Source organism: Lonchura striata, chromosome 2 (genome assembly GCF_046129695.1).
Source record: "Lonchura striata isolate bLonStr1 chromosome 2, bLonStr1.mat, whole genome shotgun sequence".
In the NCBI taxonomy this organism is placed as follows: Eukaryota; Metazoa; Chordata; class Aves; order Passeriformes; family Estrildidae; genus Lonchura; species Lonchura striata.
In genome coordinates this window covers 65,561,117-65,578,226 of record NC_134604.1, presented here as the reverse complement: position 1 = coordinate 65,578,226, position 17,110 = coordinate 65,561,117, and the positions used below count along the sequence as shown (strand labels likewise).

General features: G+C 42.5%; 1 protein-coding gene across 3 annotated transcripts; it reads left to right on the top strand.

The window, feature by feature from the left end:
* The first annotated feature begins 1,736 nt into the window (after positions 1-1,736).
* On the top strand, positions 1,737-16,237 carry SERTM1 (serine rich and transmembrane domain containing 1). Of its 3 annotated transcripts, none has more exons than XM_077781427.1 (3): positions 1,737-1,802; positions 8,683-8,784; positions 13,346-16,237. In XM_077781427.1, exon 3 carries the CDS (start codon positions 13,530-13,532, stop codon positions 13,851-13,853), a length of 324 nt encoding a protein of 107 aa, XP_077637553.1. In that variant the 5' UTR covers positions 1,737-1,802; positions 8,683-8,784; positions 13,346-13,529; the 3' UTR covers positions 13,854-16,237. The 3 variants fall into 3 exon arrangements, with proteins under 3 accessions (XP_077637553.1, XP_077637554.1, XP_021397585.1); XM_077781428.1 differs by having other exon boundaries at positions 1,750-1,813; XM_021541910.3 differs by lacking the exon at positions 1,737-1,802 and adding an exon at positions 2,334-2,582.
* The last annotated feature ends 873 nt before the right edge of the window (positions 16,238-17,110 follow it).

The following is a 17,110-nucleotide window of genomic DNA, read 5'->3' as shown; positions in this document are numbered from 1 at the left end:
GAGCAAAAATCCACAAAAGTAATACAAGCCCAAGTGATCATAGTTTGTTTCCTTTAGAAAGCACTGTTTTTTTTTCTGGCCAGTCCTAGAACAACATGCCTGTCTTAGCAGCCACTTCAGCTCTGTTGCATTTGCCTTTCCTTCTGTTCTTCTTCCTGCTTGACCTTGGGAAAATTCTTCCTGCCTGTCCCAGGCTGCAATTCCACTGCTGGAATAATTGAACTATAACGGAAAACCTTTCCATTTACTTATTTCTTTTTTTCAAGATTCAAACATTTTGCTTTACCACTTTTGGTTCTCTTATCTTCTTAGAATTTTGTACCTGGGAACTTATCTATAAGAAAAATCAATGTTGATAACTTCAATGCACCATCTGTCTCTGTTTATATACAGTGACATCCCACTCTCTACCTCTAGTCTGAGTATACAAATAAGAAAGGATATAGCAAATTCTCTGTATTTTTTTTTTAATGGATCCAGCAGGATTATCCACCTTTAATCTAACCATTGCCAGTACTGTAGTAGGTATCTACAACATTTCTTTCCCCACAATTTCAACTGGCTTTGTGTGCTATTTCCACAGAAGTTAATGTAATCAGCAAGTTCACTCTCACACGTGCCCTTTTCTGCAGTGGCTGCAAGTTGAAGTGATACAGTGGTCTGCTTCCAGGTTAGAAATATCATAGCACTAACTGACACTATTCTTTTTTTTGTTCATATGCCATGCATGTGACTTTCCACTCTGAAAAACCTAAACAAAAAACACCCTAAACCCACAAAAACATTGATTTTATTTTTCACAGGTGAAATATGGAGCATTTTTGCCACTTGAAAGTCAAACCCGTCTCTTATATGTCACTGCACTCACTGGTTATTATCAAGGAAAAATAGAACTCATTCTTGGGAATTATTTTTCCTTTAAGCTTTGTCTTTTTCCTTCTTATTCATATGTCTTGCTCCTCCAAAACTGACTGTTTCATGACATTCCAAGTTACTTTTCTACTGAAACTGTGTAGACTGTATCAAAGAAAGCACATCTCACAGAAGTGCCTCCACAGCACATTATGGACTGCACATCTCCCTAAGAGCAATTTAAAATGAAGAACAACCTTTTCCAACATCCTTTCAGAACTGCGCATGGACATTAGCCAGACACAAGACTGAGCTGCAGAGGGTGCATTAAACTCCCCATCTGCTCTTCACAGTGCTCATCACTGATGTCTAACCACGGTAAAGTCATTTGTCCAAAAAAAAACAAGCATACCAGAAGCCATATGAACCTTTCCTTCCTCAGTGTCCATGGAAGGAGATGTGTCTGATCCAGCCAACGCTTTCTCAATGTTTCATTCCAGAGCATTTGATATCTGTAAATAAGTCATTCTCCAAATGAACTAGGGAAGCCAGGTTTTGTTCTCATTTACATTACCTTATTATCTCAGCTGATCTTAGCACAACTATTAATTAATTCCAGTGTACATGATATCAGAGTATCCCTGAGGGTCTCAGCAGCCTGCTGAAAACTTGGCAGAGATTTCAAAAGTCATCTGCAAGTTTTCACTTTCCAGGAAACCTCTTTCCTAACCCACTCCTTCAGTAGGTCCAGTTCCCGTCACGGTGCCACGATCTGACCCCTCTGCAGAGGCTCTGCTCCGCAGGAGCCCGCATTTCCCACAGGCAGCTCTGCCCAGTGGAATATGGACTTAATATAGGACTTTTTTTTTTTTTTTTTTTTTTTTTTTTTTTTTTAAGGAACCAACCCCGGCTCATTTAAGGGATGTATACTGTGCGACAGCCGTGGGACGGTAAGAGCCAGGTGCTGATGCGGGTTTGTACGATGCCTGGTGGCTTCCATCCCCTAACGCCGGCGATGTCGGGGGCTCGCCCCACTCCCAGGGGAGCGCAGCGCCTCGCCCAGAGGGTGCTGGTCGGCCCCAGCCCCTGCCCCAGCGCAGAGCGCCCCGCCCGGCGCGGCCCCGCACCCTGCCCGGAGCGGGCGGGGGGCGGCGGGCCGGGCGGGGCGGGCCGGGGGCGGCGCTGCGGCCGCGGCCGCGCGGGACGGCAGCGGGAGCCGGGGCCGGGCTGAGCCGCGCCGGGGAGCGCGGAGCGCGGAGCGAGGAGCGGAGCTGCCCCGGAGGGGCGATGCGGGCGGGAAGGTGCCGCGCTGCCGGCTGCGCCTGAGCCGGAGCATCCCGAGCGGGAGCATCCCGGCGGCGTCAGCCGTCTGCTTTTCGAGGGAGCTCGACACTCCGGGTTTGGGGTGTTTTTTCCTGCCGCCGCCCTCACCAGGTGCGCGTTGTTCGTGCTCTCGGTGCCAGCGGAGCCTCGGCGAGCGCGGCTGCCCGGCGGCCGAGCGCTGTCGCTCGCACGCTCCCGCAGCGCCGGGCCGCTCGCTGCCGCTGTCCGGCGCCGAGCGCGGCCGCGCCGGCTGAGGCGGGTCCCTCCGCTTTGGGAAGCTGCCGTGCGCCCTGGAACAGCTCCCGCCGCGCCTCGCCCCTGCTGCTGCTCCGAGGGAGCATCCTTAGCGGTTTGCCTGTCCTGTGCTGTAACCAAGGGCATTTGATTTTCAGAAGCGTTTAACCGAGGTACGTGTTTTTTGGCCTGCGCTTGATCATTCACAAACGTCTTTTGGAAAGAACCTGTATTTAGCCTAACTCGCTTCGCGGGATGGCGAGTGTTTGAATTGAACGAAACGCTTCTTGGCTTCGGAGAAATTGCTTTCGGCGGAGGGAAGAAAGGGGAACGCTCTGGGAGAGCGTGGTGACAGCACGGGGCTGCACAGCTTCTGGAAGGAGGGATGCGGAGAGAAGGGAGGCATGGGCTGGTTTCTTTTGCTGTGAGATGCTGCAGCCCAGGGGTGTGATAGCGCAGACCACTGGGTCATCACTGTGCAAGAAAATTCGTGGCTCAGCGGGCATAAGCAGAGACTGCCATCCGTGTGCTCTTTCACAATGCTTGCAGAAAGATGACGGGGAAAGGATTGCTCTCTCTGCAAATAAATTGTAGCATGCCTATCCAATGTAGTGGGAGAAGAGCTGAGCTTAGACAGCACAGCATGAGGAAAAAACACAGGATGGATGCACAAAAATATGCCCTTTGCAAGAATTTTATGTCTGCCTAAAAGCTGCAGGCTGTTTCAACATCATCTTGCTGGATGCAATAAAGTTTGGAACAGAAATCAAGTGACGCAAACTCTTCCTAGCCTTGCAAATGCTAAACAGTTAGAGGAAAATTGTGAAAATAGTGGTAAAGGGCTGAGAATTTGCCACGCTAACTAACATTTATATAAGCAAAGGCAATTAGGAATGCATACTAGCTATCATTAAATTAATTCTTAGCTATTTTTAGCAGAATGGGAAAAAGCTGAATAGGAGAAATGTGTAAAATCTGGACCATGTAAGATGCATATAGTGCTGGCAGTTTTATTATGATAAGGTATCCAGATGGAGTGTCATGTCTGTTTCTTTGTGATTTTGCTTTTTACAGGAATTTTGAACTTTCCTGTGCCTGAACAGACCGAAACAAAAGGCAACCTGAAACCACCAGCTGCCTTCTCTCTGCTATTATGCCTAGCAGGACTTGTTCCTCTTAGGGATGGTTGCTGGTTGTAGCTGTGTACTGGCTGCCTTCCTTTCCCACCTCTTCTTTGGACTGGGTCACCCCTATCACCCAAGAAAGGGGGGAAAGAAAAGGCAGGCATGTCCCCCCACCTCCCTCATGTTTCCCCAGCTTTCCTGTGCTCTGGCACGCAGGCTGGCCTGCCTGCTGGCTGCTACTTGCTATATCCAGTATGTGTGCTTTGCTGTCAACAGGATACATGCTGCAGGACCTGGAACTGCTGGGGAAGGGGTCTTGGGCTATTTCAGCATCCAGGTCTAATCGAGTGCTATCACCATGTATGTATGTGAACGTATTTCACATAGGAAGTTATTGTCATGGGCATTTTGCTAACCTTTTCAGATGTAAAAAGCTGAACTGGGATAACTCGCTTCTGCCAAGTGTCTTTGTTCATAATTGTGTCTTACTGGTGCAGTGCAAATTGTAAATTCTACCCTGTAAATTCCCCATCAGAGGCAGGAAGCAACAGAGCCTTTCCTTCTTGCACCTCATCTACACAGAAGAGGAATTATCTCAACGACAAGAGTACATTCAGAAGTTGCTGAAAAATCTGATGTTTCTGATAGGTCTGAGACTTGGAATCTAAATACTAAAAAGTCAGTATTTTCTTATCATCATATTTTCACCTCTACCTCCTGCACTCTTTTGCAAGCAGTCCTCACCCTGTGTCTTCATGACTGCGGTTGCCTCCTTTTCCTGGGTTGCGCAGAGGAAATCCTGTTACGACATAGTGGATCCATGGCGCTGCTGCAAAAGCCACCTCTTAGCCTGCCACTTCATCTGCATCTCCCTTCTTTGTCAGTCCTTCTGCTGCTCCCTCATTCCCCTGCATCCGACATGTCAGCCTGTGCTCTCAGCATCTTTCTCCCTCAAGCATCATCTCTGCTTTTCTCCCAGCTCCACCTTGTGCTTACTTGTACATTCATATAGGAACTTTGTCCATCATTCCTTTAATTTCCTTGAAATGTCCCAGCACATTTGCTTTGGTTTGATGCCTTCAGCAGCTGTCTGGTGAGATGCTAAGACAAGCCCTCACCTGTGCTGTCACCATCCCTGCCACTGGAATTACTCTTGCTCTGGATTGGAGCACAACAGTGTCCTCTAAATCTAGGACATCTGAGAGGCAGTTGTTGAACAGATCACTCTAGCACCAGGAGAAACTCTCCTTCCTATATTATCCTTCTTCTCCATAAACTTCTCCATAGCCTACACTATCCTCACTTGCTGTTATTTGGCATTTCAGGTGCAACCCTGCCCCCTTATGCTTGCACAGCACAGCGTGGCTCGCTGCAGCTCCCTTTGCAATCATCTTGTCTCTTTGCCTAAGTTGTTTCAGGCTGTTTTGCAAACAGGGACTATATGTGAATATTAGGCACACAAATATGCCATGATTTCTTCATCAGGGGAGGGCATGTATGCAGCCTGTGTTGATAAAATAAGGAATGGTGAAGATAGGGATCTTCTGTTACAGCAGTGAGGGGAAACAGAATCAAAGGAGAAGGATGTTTTCTTACTTTTCTTAGTCAAGCATAGGATGCTGAAGCCAGGAAGCAGAGTTACAGTGAATGGAGTTACTGGGATAGCACATCTGTGCCTAAAATTCCCCTGATATTTAAGTGTACAGACATTTGAGTGTAGCTGATACTGAATCTGCATTTTTTTGGAGAGGAAAAGCTGAAAATTATGCATTAACAGAAATTTCTGTTGAACCAAGTGTAAAAAACTGTGTCCTAGCTTTATATTGTGACAAAGTTCCTAAGAAGGTTGAAATGAAATCTGCTTGACATTTTTGGTTGTGATGCGGATTTATAAAATTTGTGATATATGAATTGTGTGATTTATACCTGTTGTTTTTATAAAATATATTCAAATTGGTATATCAGCTGAATTCTGAAATAGAAGGGTGTTTTCTTATTGTTCCGGACTGTACTTCCTGGGTCACAGCTTCGCTAGTTAAGGACCAATAACCCCACTGACTAGCAAGATTAAAGGGCACTACCTGTTCAGCAAAGCTCCTTGCTGCCTGCCCAGAATTCTCCGAGACAGGAGATGATGTGCCCGCATGGAGAGTGGAGATGAGGGTTCCCAGGTACGCTCGTGCGTGCAGCCACGGCATCGGCATCGGGCAGGAGGATGTGCTGCAGCTCTGGCAGAGACAATAGAGGCCTTAAGTCCATTCAGTTCCAGATTTAGCCACACTTTGTCGTAAATCTGCATTCCTTGTAGATTAAGGGAATAGGTATGATATTTTTGAGAGGTTTTTCCCCCTCTGCCTGAAGGTGAACCTGAGTCTCAGCACTGCAAGTTTTTGGTTTCACATGAGTGTGATGGAAAATGAAGGCAAGCTCTGATAACAAGGGTTGCTTGCCCTAGAGCTTGGTATTTTGTCTGGTATGTTTTGGTCTGAATAAACAATGTGCAGGAGGTGAAGCACCATGAGAAATGTGGTGGCTTCAGAAAGGGTGAAGAGAGTGCACAGCCCTCCACTGCACTGGTCGCTTGGCCTCAGCTGTGGAGTCCAGTGCTGCTCTGCCTGTGAGGTAGTTTTTGGGAGCCCATGTGAAGAGTCAGGCATGAAGTAGCAAAGCTTAACTAACTTTTGTTTGTTCTGAGATTAATTACATCACTGCTATGCCACACACATGTATGCTGGGTGGAATCTCCTGAGAGGCTTATCAGTTGGTGGGATGCTCCACACAGCCTTCATAAAGAAGAGGTAGCAGGAATGGGAGACTCAACTATGAAAGAAGGCAACAAGGCAGAAGCAGCTGAAATACTTTCATATACTTGTTCCACTGAGGCAAATATATTTTAATAAAATTTTAATTTCTCATTAAGCAGCCATTCCACACTATACTAAATTTTCTGCTGAAACAAAACTTCCAAATCAGATGTTGCAAGAAATCAGACAAGAAGTCATTACACAAAATACAGAAGTTAAGGATTCCTGACACCTGCTGGTTTTTCCTCTTCCCTGGCTAACCTTGCCCTGGATCTCCTTTCCAGCTGGGCACCTGGGATCTGTCACTCTGGCAGTGACACCTTAGTGGCTGTTTTTGATTGTAGAACTCAATTACCAAGATTTAAAGCTATTACAGGCAACCAAATGGCTGTGTGAACCTTCATGTCTTCTCTGCCTATCACCCACTATCATTAAACTTTAGGAGCTCAAATCTGTTTAAGGTTTCTGCCTGGGTTGAAATTGGCTGACAGTGGCAACAAAAGTTATTCAGAGTGGCAATAAGGGGAATAAATTTGGGACTGGACACCAAGAAATCAAATAAAACCCACCCCTATAGTCGTTTACTGGCACAGTGAATGAATACACTGTTTGGGCCAAATCCTTCTGTAGGCTACTGCTGCAGTTGAAAAATAGCTGCGAGAGGCAGAAGAGTGGTGCAAGAGGATGAAGGACTGTGGGATACAACTGTGTATGACAAGGAGTCTTCTGAAGATAAGGTTGTTGATGTTCTGGTCCAAGAATTTCTTTGTTCTTCAGAGCTAATTAAAAGCTCTGCCCTCCCCGCCTCACTGTGTACACTTGCCATTTGAATATAGATGCCTGCACTTAGAATGCCTCGAGGATGTCTTGTGCGTTTCACTTCGCGTTTAATCAGCCGAAGATGTGGTAGGCTCTGGTCCCCTTGCCTTGCTGGAGATTGTGGCACTGTTGTATTGAATGAGGGGATAAATGGGCTAAAGCAGTGCTCTGAGTATCTGGGGGAAGATGGACTAACAAAGATTCTACCAAGAAAAAAGAGCAAAATGCTATGTATTTGCCTTGGTTGAAGATACAGCCCTCTTGCAGAGATCTGTGCCTCTTTCCCCCAGGAAAGAAAGAAAGGGGAGGAAAAGGATCTCTGCTACAAGCAGACAAAACTGAGGGGCAGAGGGTAGAGCTCTTGGCCATGTGAGCCATATTTGCCAGAGAAAATCCATACAGGGGCTGTACCCCCTGTCCATCCTGTACCACACCTGCCTCAGCCTCAGAAGCAGCTCTGGGCAAGGTGACAAGGATGCACACCCTCACATCTAGTGTATGTGCTGGGTCCATCTCTGGGGCGGCTGACTTTGGGGTTCACCTACAGCCTCCTATATCTCCTTCACAAAGAGATGGTCAAGAAGCCGTCTGACTCCCTTTGGTGGAACATCAGTATAGTCAGTGTTATCAAACATTTGGATTTCAACAATACTGTCTTTTAACAACTGCACTAGACAATTTTCTTTATTGAACTTGGAGAGGCTTAAACCAGAAGTGATCCAGTGACTGAAGGGATGAAAGCAGCACAACAATGCATCAACATCCATCCCCAGAGATCTGCTTCTCTAACACAGTCAAACCAAATGTGCTGATGGGGCACAGCTCTAAGATGTACAATGATTGTGAAAGTGTCTTTTGTCTCCCAGAGGGGAAAATCTGTTTGAGTGTGGCCTCTCTTTTGCTTTAATCTGTATAATTTGGGATTGTTACTTCAAACACAAGAAATTTAATTTACATTATTAAAAGCAATTCAGGGGCTATGTTTTAATTTTAGCTATTGAATGCATGTAGCACACAAAATTATTCTAGCTATTCTTGTGCATGTAACATATTCAGTTTGGATATTTCAAGATGTGAAAATTTAAACTGCAGATAGTCAGATATAAAGAGAATTAATAAATAATAGTGTGTAATCCAAAAGACCTGATTCCTGGCAGGAGTCTTTAGGGTATAATGTGAAATGAATTGGAGAGCAGATACAGTGCTCTAGTGCTTAAAAACGTACCAGGAGATAGATGTCTGTCTTGGTCCTGGAGCACACTGCAGAACAAGAGAAAGGTGTTATCAAAGCCTGTCTGTAAAGCAGAGTTCAGGATCGTGGTTTTGATGCTGTACATGCCGTGCTGTAACTGGGCAGCAGAAGGATGTTGTTAGTAGGAATAAAACACGAGCCAGGATTCCAGTTGGTTTGGTTATTTTTTTCTGAAATTTCTGCCAGTAAGAGCAGTCAAAATTCAGACAAGTGCTGAATTTTATTATTATTGTAGTTGTTATTAAATTCTTCCACTTTTATTTGTTTTTTATAGGTTCTGTTCTCAGCATGCAGTCCCTTTAGATTTGGGCATGATCACCAGCCATATCCTCTGCACTGGGCATTTGGCCTCTATTTCCATATCTTCTTCCTGCTTGTAAGTATTTTATTCTCCTTGCTCATTTTTCTTTTATTTTTAAAGACCAGATTTAACTCATGGGTTCTGGGTCTGATCCCAGGCCACGACGTCATTGATTAACATTAATATAAATGACTCTATAATCCACAGATCCATGGGAAATGTAAATTAGAAAATCATTGGAGCCTATCTGAATTAAGCTAAGTATCCTTATGGCTCAGAGGGTTTCCTTTTCCAGCCCCACACAAACTCCCAACCAAAATATAACTTGATTTTAACCTGCAATCAAGCCATCTAGGCCCTTGTCTTCTTAGATTTTCAAATACATAAATTTAAATAATATTAAATCATAATAAAAAATGAAATTATATCATCAATTAAAAGGAAAACTTTGCTTGTGGCAGGAAATAGCTTTTCTTTTCCTTCTGTGCTCTATTTTATTGAGTCAGTTGGCAATTGATCCTGTTTCCCAGGCAGGGTGGAAAAGGGATTCTCTGGTCCTAGAAGGTCCATCTGTAATAGAAAAAAGCATCCTACTTATTTGTGGTCTTTAATTGCCAAAGGCACATATCCGAGAAGAAGCATTAACGATCATATTCTTGCTAATCTCCAAGCTGGAAGTCATTCTTTGCCTTTCCTACCTAAATTTTCAATGGAAAAAATGTTGCTCACATCTTTTTTTTCTCTCTAGAGCTACTGTCTTATTTAGTTGCATGATGTTAAACTGCTACACTTTCCCAGCCTAGAGCATATTGCCTTTCAAGGCTGAAGTGTTCCTGGTACACCAAATTCATTCGTCCTTTAGTACAAGCATGCAAACATGTTTTTATTGGCATTAAATATTTCATGTTTGCTCGAAGGGAAATATTGGTAACATAGGAAGGAAATAAATGTAGAAAACGAAGGCAGTGAGGGGGATGATGAAAGAATTAAACCAGGAGCTCCCTGGCCTTCATACATATATCAATCTCGTGAAAACTTGCTGCCAGCTTTTGGAACCAATCACTCTGATAGCAGAACTTGGGGAGGGGCAACACATTTTTAGGAATGAGTAAGTCTTATCTTAGAACTGGCTTCATCATATCACCTAGGAGCCTGCACAATCTTCCTCCTGCTCTTCCTGCCCTGTTACAGCATATTGAAGTTTGGCCAGAGGAGGGACCTCTCTGTTGTAACTATGCTAAAGGCAAATTACGATCCCATCTGTTAGGAGATGTTTACAACAAGGGCTTTCTAGGATACCTTCTACCTGTAAAGAAACAGTTCATAGGAGGTTGTGACAAAAGTGTTATTTTATATGATATACAAATGCTGATTTTCTTTGATGTCAGTTTGTCTCTCTGCTTAAACATCTTGAAGACACCTGAAACAACCAAGATATTCCTCAGCTTGTAATCATAAAAATACAGGAAGAACCAAGCAAACTAAGTGTTTTTGTATGTCTGATAAACTCACAAGAAATTGAGTCTACTAGACTTATCTTTGCTGCCTGATCCTCAATTTTTAGGGTTTCAGTGGTGTGAGCGTGTGCCATTAAATTTTTTCTGACTGAGCCTGGAGAAGTAGAGTTGTAGCATCAAGATACATGAAGAAATACAATACAGACAGTAAAGCATTTACGACATTGGGACTATGAAAAAGCTCTGTTCATGCTGTCCTGCAGAGGCTCATTTAATACTCATTTAGTCTGAACTGGGAGATGGTTACTGTCTTAGCAGTGCTCAAGATTAAATTACATATAATTTGGCACTCAGGGCATATGCTAATTGTGAGACCTCTGCTCCTGACCACATTTGCATTTCCATACAAACTGGATTTTCTGGCAGGTACCATCACATGTGTAATAGTGGCTAGCTTTGGCATGGCTGCCCAGGCGTGGAACTGCTGGTACCTGCAGCTGTCCTCTTACTCAGTGATGCCTTGCCTGATCCCTCACCTGCTCAGTTTGCCCTTCTTCTGGTGAATGCCACCTTGCCCATCTCCTACTTACCACAGGATAAAAGGAAATATGAAAAAACTCCAACTGAGCCCGCCTGGAGTAAGAGTGGTTGTCCTGGTTGTCCTCATCTGTGAAAGGCATTTATACCAAAGACATGAATGAAGAAACAATGTACAGCTGGGAGAATATAGCTAAATAGTGGCTCTGGTTGAAAAGCCAGGATGTATCTAGGGAGCCTTTCCTTTTGTGCCAATGCTCATAATTGAGGACTAGAGTGACAGAACAAGGTTTTGTTCTCTTGTACATCTAAAACTAGCAGAGTGTGGAGGTAGACTCTGTGCCTTCTTGGACCAGTGAATTGTTTTACTGAAATATGTGAATCTTCTAGGCAGATTGTCCATCAGACCAGCAAGGCTGTGTAACAATGGAGCAATAACTGCAGGAAAATTCAGCCATAATTGGAAAGGCAGAGTATGATCTGGGGCTTACAACAGTGAGGCTGGACTGGAGCACGCAGGAAGCCTCCTCAAGTCACACAGCCCTAACCTGGCATTGCAGAGGTGCCTCTGACAAAGTAATTCAGATCCAGCTACACCATGAAACCTGAGTACCCCTGCAGACAGGTGCCAGTTCTGCTGTCCCAGGGGTTTTCAAGAGTGGTTAATTGGAAAGCCACCTCCTGTCAGACAGTTCTCCTGCAGTCATTCAGGAACAATACTTGCAATTCATTCGTTACCTTAAACCAACTCAACTTTCCAAAAACAGATGAGGGGAAAGGCAGGGACCACTACAGAATGTGAATCTTTGTCTCTATGGTTTATTGCCTGGGTCAGTTTACAGCCCTCAGAAAGACAACAGGTTTATTTGCAGTTTACCAGCTTTGCCATTATACTTTGAAGTCAGTGACAAAATTTCCAATAATTTTTGGGACTAGGTTTGGGCTAAATATTATGATGTTGTTGTATTTAGTTTTCAGAAATGCAAAAAAACTCCAATTACCTAACAAGAAGGTGAAGCTGCCATCTGACTCTCTGGGAGTTATTTCTTCGGGAGGATCAGGGCAAGAGAAACAAACAGTTCATGGCACTTACCTTCTTATCCCAGCAGAAGCAGGAGCCTGAGCTGAAGTGGTAGCTGTGGTGCACTGACTGAAACTACTCACGGCTCCATTTGGAATCAGACTTTACAGTGCCTCTAATCTCACTACAAAATATGCATTTAGAAATAGCCTGGGTGATGTAAGATTTAGAAAAAGATTTAGAAAAAGCACTCACATCTCTGCTTAACTGAGGTTCTGGTTAGTCTTATTTAATACTATAAATTTTCCACTAACTTAAAAAAAAGTCCCAAAAATGCCAGTTATTCCTTGTACCAGGGTCAAGTGCTAGTAGTAAAAGCAGAATGTAGTAGATTTCAAATTTGTGAAAAATTTAAAGGCTTTCGACTTTTGCCATGTTAAAGAATTCGTGTGAATTAATTCCTTAAGTTCTAATACAGCAATTAAATTAATAATGGATCTAATTTTCATTATGACATGTAATTAAGAATAAACATCTTCTATATCAAAGCCTATCTTTTAAAAAGGATAAATTAGCTATAACACACTTAGATATTTCCAGAACATGAAATGAACACATATTGTTGCATTAGTTAATTTTATATCACCAAATTAAAGACAGTTCAAAAGGAGTATAATTTCATAAGGATCTCCCTTTGTTCAGTCTGTTGTGACTTATTTCAGGAGGTACAACAAATACAGTTTCCTATGAAGCTAAATACAATTAGGGTGATAAAATGGTTTTAGTTTAGTATATTTTATGCATCACTATGAGTTATGTACCACAATGGTAAGAATATTTTTATCTGGTATTTGCAGATGCAGCTTTGTGCTCCTGCATATCTTGCAGGCTGTTGGGATGCTTGATTGAGACCACCAAAAGCTCCACTATAAAACAGCAATAAACAATAAAACAACATCTGGAATGTAACCTTTTGTCCATAGTCCTTAGATAGTCCTCTCATGCTTGCTGGGCTGGCAGTGCTGCCCATTCCTTGGGACTTTGCTTGTAGGTGTCAGTCAGCAGCTGAAACATGCCTGCCTTTGAGATTTCCGTGGCAGAATTACAGCAAGGTACATTTTAATATTTGAAACCATTCAAAACATTTAATAAATACACAGCAAAAAAGCAAGTCTGGCAGATTTTCTAATTCTGGGTACCTCTGGCAAATCCCTATGGAGTAAGTAGGTAATGGATTCATCATTGACTGTAATGTGGAGTGGCTTTGCTCATCTAAGTTGAGGAGCTGAAGTCTTAAGAGGGAGTTTCATTACTTGACTAGATTTTTTATCACGAGATAAATTGGATTCCGGTACCTGTGTCCCATATAAAGTACATTTTTGATTGTGCTGTTCTGTACTTAAACAACTCATGGTTGGGAAGAGTCAATTCATCAGGATTCAGTAGGATTTCTCCTAATCGCTGCATTTTGGAAAATTGAGATATAAAGATAATTGCTAGTTAATTCTTTAAGAATTGCATCTTCAAGCTAAGAAATGTAACTCTTAAGACCTAAATTATATCAGGTGAATATTATCTGCTAATAAATTAACCTTGCTTTTTTTTTTTTTTTTCCTTGCAGTTCTGAAGGATAAAATATTAAATTGTCCTTGGCTTGAGGAGTAAAGGATAAATTCATTCATTGGCTGACTTGTCATCTCACCATTGTGATGGAAAAATGTTCACTTAAAATAAACCCTTTTCATGCCACTAAAACTGCCTTTGAATACAAGATCTATTGTGGTTTTTAAAACACAAACCCAATAATGTCCGAACCCGACCCTTCATCTGGATTTGTGGGAAACATGGAAAATGGGACTTTCCTGGAACTGTATCCCACATCCCTTTCAACTTCAGTGGATTCATCACCTGGCCGTTTATCCAACGTCTATGTCTATGTTTCTATATTCCTTAGTCTCTTAGCTTTTCTCCTTTTGCTACTGATCATTGCACTTCAGAGGCTGAAAAACATAATTTCTTCCAGTTCCACCTACCCTGAATACAATAGTGATGCTGGAAGTTCGTTCACTAATTTAGAGGTTTGCAGTATTTCTTCCCAGCGCTCTGCTCTCTCAAACCTGTCTTCATGAAAACAAATGAAAGGAAACACACGGGGAATGGAAGAGCTTTGTCTAGTTTCTTGGGGAAGTAGTGCATGTAACATTTGCCTTAGAAGACTATTATCAAGAGGTGTTTTTAAAAGTTTCCTTATTTGTTCCCCCTTTCCTTTTCTAGTTTTCATTTCCCCTTTAACTAATTTTCATTTTGAACAACAGATAATGAATGATACCTGATCATCATTTCTTGCCTGTAATAGTGATGCTGTCTTTCTCACACATAGATGGTGTTCATTAAGAGTATTCCTGCCAAATTGTAATACAGTTCTAACTGGATGTGTCAGTTTTCTGCTATAATTGTGACCCCTTCCCTAGTCTTGTGTCAGCAATATGCTGACTATTTTTCCTTTTCCTTTTATAATTATATAAGGTGTTCTGGATAAAATCCCTATTGCAAAAGTACAAAATTCTGCTTAAATTATAAATATTGAGACAATTTAAAGTTGATAATGTTTCTTTTTTTTTTCTTTTTAGTTTTCACATATTTTTCAGTGTTTATTGATGTTTATAAAACACAACTAATTCTTGAAGAATGTTGCTTTTGTTTTTTTGTACTCCCAACTTGTTCTGTATAAAGTCTGTATTTCAGTTTTTGAGTCTCTTTGGTTAACTTAGTAAAGCGACTACAATGACTATGCTCACAGTTGAATGTGTGGAGGTATTTTTGGACCCTGTTGCATCTCATTATCTCATTTGCCTAATGACATGTTCCTCCAGGGGGCAGCTTTTACTGACTAATCATACATACCACACAACTCCTTTTCATTCTTCACAGATACTACAGCTTATTCTTACTGGATACCAGGACAAGCTAGTGGTTTCTTGCAAAAGCCCTGAATTTAACAAATACAAGTAGAAAGTTAAGAGCTCCCAAACTGTCCTTTAGGCACATGATGTTTGTACTCACATGAGCAGGGCCCGCAGGGACAGAAATTGCCTGTACTGGTGAGGACCTTCTGGGCCAGCCTTTGTCCTGTGACTTCAGAAATGTGCATTGGGTGGAGGGGGGCACACAGGGATCTGCACAATGGCCAGGAAGACCTGAGCTCTGACCTGCAGGAAGTGCAAGGTGTACCTGCAGAGGGTAGGAAAGGATGGGCAGGATAAATGGCAGTGGCTCTGCCACTTTTCCCCATCAGCATAAGGGCAGGCCAGCGAGAGGGGAAGAGAAATGGATTCACAATCTCTCTCCTCCTTGCCATGCCATTTTCTAGGTTATCATTTCCCCTGCTCAAAGTGTAACATGTCACTCCATTTCTGCAGTAAAATAATGAGCAGCTTTGTGAACCAGATCCTGTGGTCAGCTGGGCTTTAAATCAAGCCAAACATTCAAATTAGTTATTTGAAGTGCCAAGTGTGACCTACTAGAACTGCAACCCCAGACTGGTGCAATGCCTTGTTGCACTGTGAGCACAGTTCCATCCTGCCACCCAGCCCATGCAAATTTTGTGCTCCTGTCTGGATCCAGGTCACTGGAGAGACCTAAGAAAGGTATGGCATTGTCACTGCATTTTCTGTTACTGACAAAACACAGGTGTAACTCTGGGAAATGGGATTATCTCAGCAGGAGCAGCTGCTCTCCCCTCACATGGCACCACTGCCCAGCAGGCCAAGGGCTTAGGGAACACTTCCCAAACATATTTATACCTCTTGATGAGCTGGCCATGCTTTTGTAAACAAGACACACTCTGCCATTATCTACACAGGCTTTAAAATACAAATTTGGAAAGTCTGCTATAAATATAATCATTAGAAATGCAGCTGTTGTTGCCAAACAATAGAGATGATGCTGGAGTTGGTGTTTTTAGATTTTAAAAGTGGACATGCATTATGGTCAGTGGTAATGACTTATGGTGGTGATTAGTTCCTTCCAGATTCCAAAGAACTTGCTGACTAATAAAGAATGTAAGCCTGCAGATTCCCTGAGCCAAACTGGTTTGATGGATATATTTACAGCTTGGAATGTTCTATTCATCTAGACAAAAGTTTATTGTATGTCACTTTTTACTGTATTTGACAACTGGCCTTGGAAAAAGAGGTAGTTGCTTAAAAGGGATCAGGAAACATTATTTCCCTTCTGAAGTCTCTTTGAAATCCCAAACCTGTTGCAGAATGTGTTCATATGTTGACCAGTAGATAGAAATAAACGAACTGTAAATCAAGACAGAGCAACTGTTTGACTATCTTCCCTTACTGACAAAGTCGTAAATTTGTTGCTTCCTTTGCTGCAAATGGAGGAATTTAATCAAAACCAGAGATGAGACCACAGGTCGAGATGGGTGTTTGTTCCCAGCAGTGTGTTTATACTTGCAGATATAGACACATTTAATATTAAAATACAAACTGTTGAAACCCTACTGGCTGTGTTCAATGAGCTGTTGTCAAACTCCACCAGAACACAAAGAATTTTTCCAACTACAGAAAATAACAAAGATGACTCAAACCACACATTTGATTTATCTTTGTATTTTACTAGATGCTATTAATTTTTTCTACTCTGCAGCAACATACAGGATTGTATAGTTATCGTGATTTCAGCTGAGTTGCATCTGTTCTCTTCAGATTTTTTTTTATTTAAATCTCTTTAGGAGAGATTTAAATAAAAACAAGTAGGTTCCAACAAAATAGCATTAGGAGAAGCTACGGGAGAAAAGCACAATGGCATTGTTGATGATTGCTAAGTACCAGTTCTTCAAGAAAAAAAGAAAAGAGGAAGAAGAAAAGAAATCCACCTGAGAATCTGAGCATTGGAACAGACTTCCTAGAGAGGTGGTGGATGCCTCAAACTTGTCAGTGTTTAAAAAGCACTTGGATAATGCCATTATCAACATGCTTTAGCTTTTCATCACCCCAGAGTGGTCAGACAGTTAGACTAGATAATCACTGTAGATACCTTCCAGCTGCAAATATTCTACTATTCTATTCCAACTAGATACAGGGATATTTTTGCTGTGTCCAGTTCTGGGTTCCCAGGAGAAGAGACAGAGATGTGGAGATACTGCACTGAGCCCAGCTCAGAGCTGCTGAGATGATTAAGAGATTGAAGCATCTCCCACATGAGGAGAGGCTGAGAGAGGTGAGACTGTTTAGCCTATAGAAGGCTCCAAAGGATCTTGTCAATGTATAAAAATACCTTATGGGAAGAAGGAAGAGGGAGCCAAGGCCTTCCCAGTGGTGCCCACAACAGGACAAGAGGCCAAACTGAAACACAGGAAATTCCACAAGAAAAT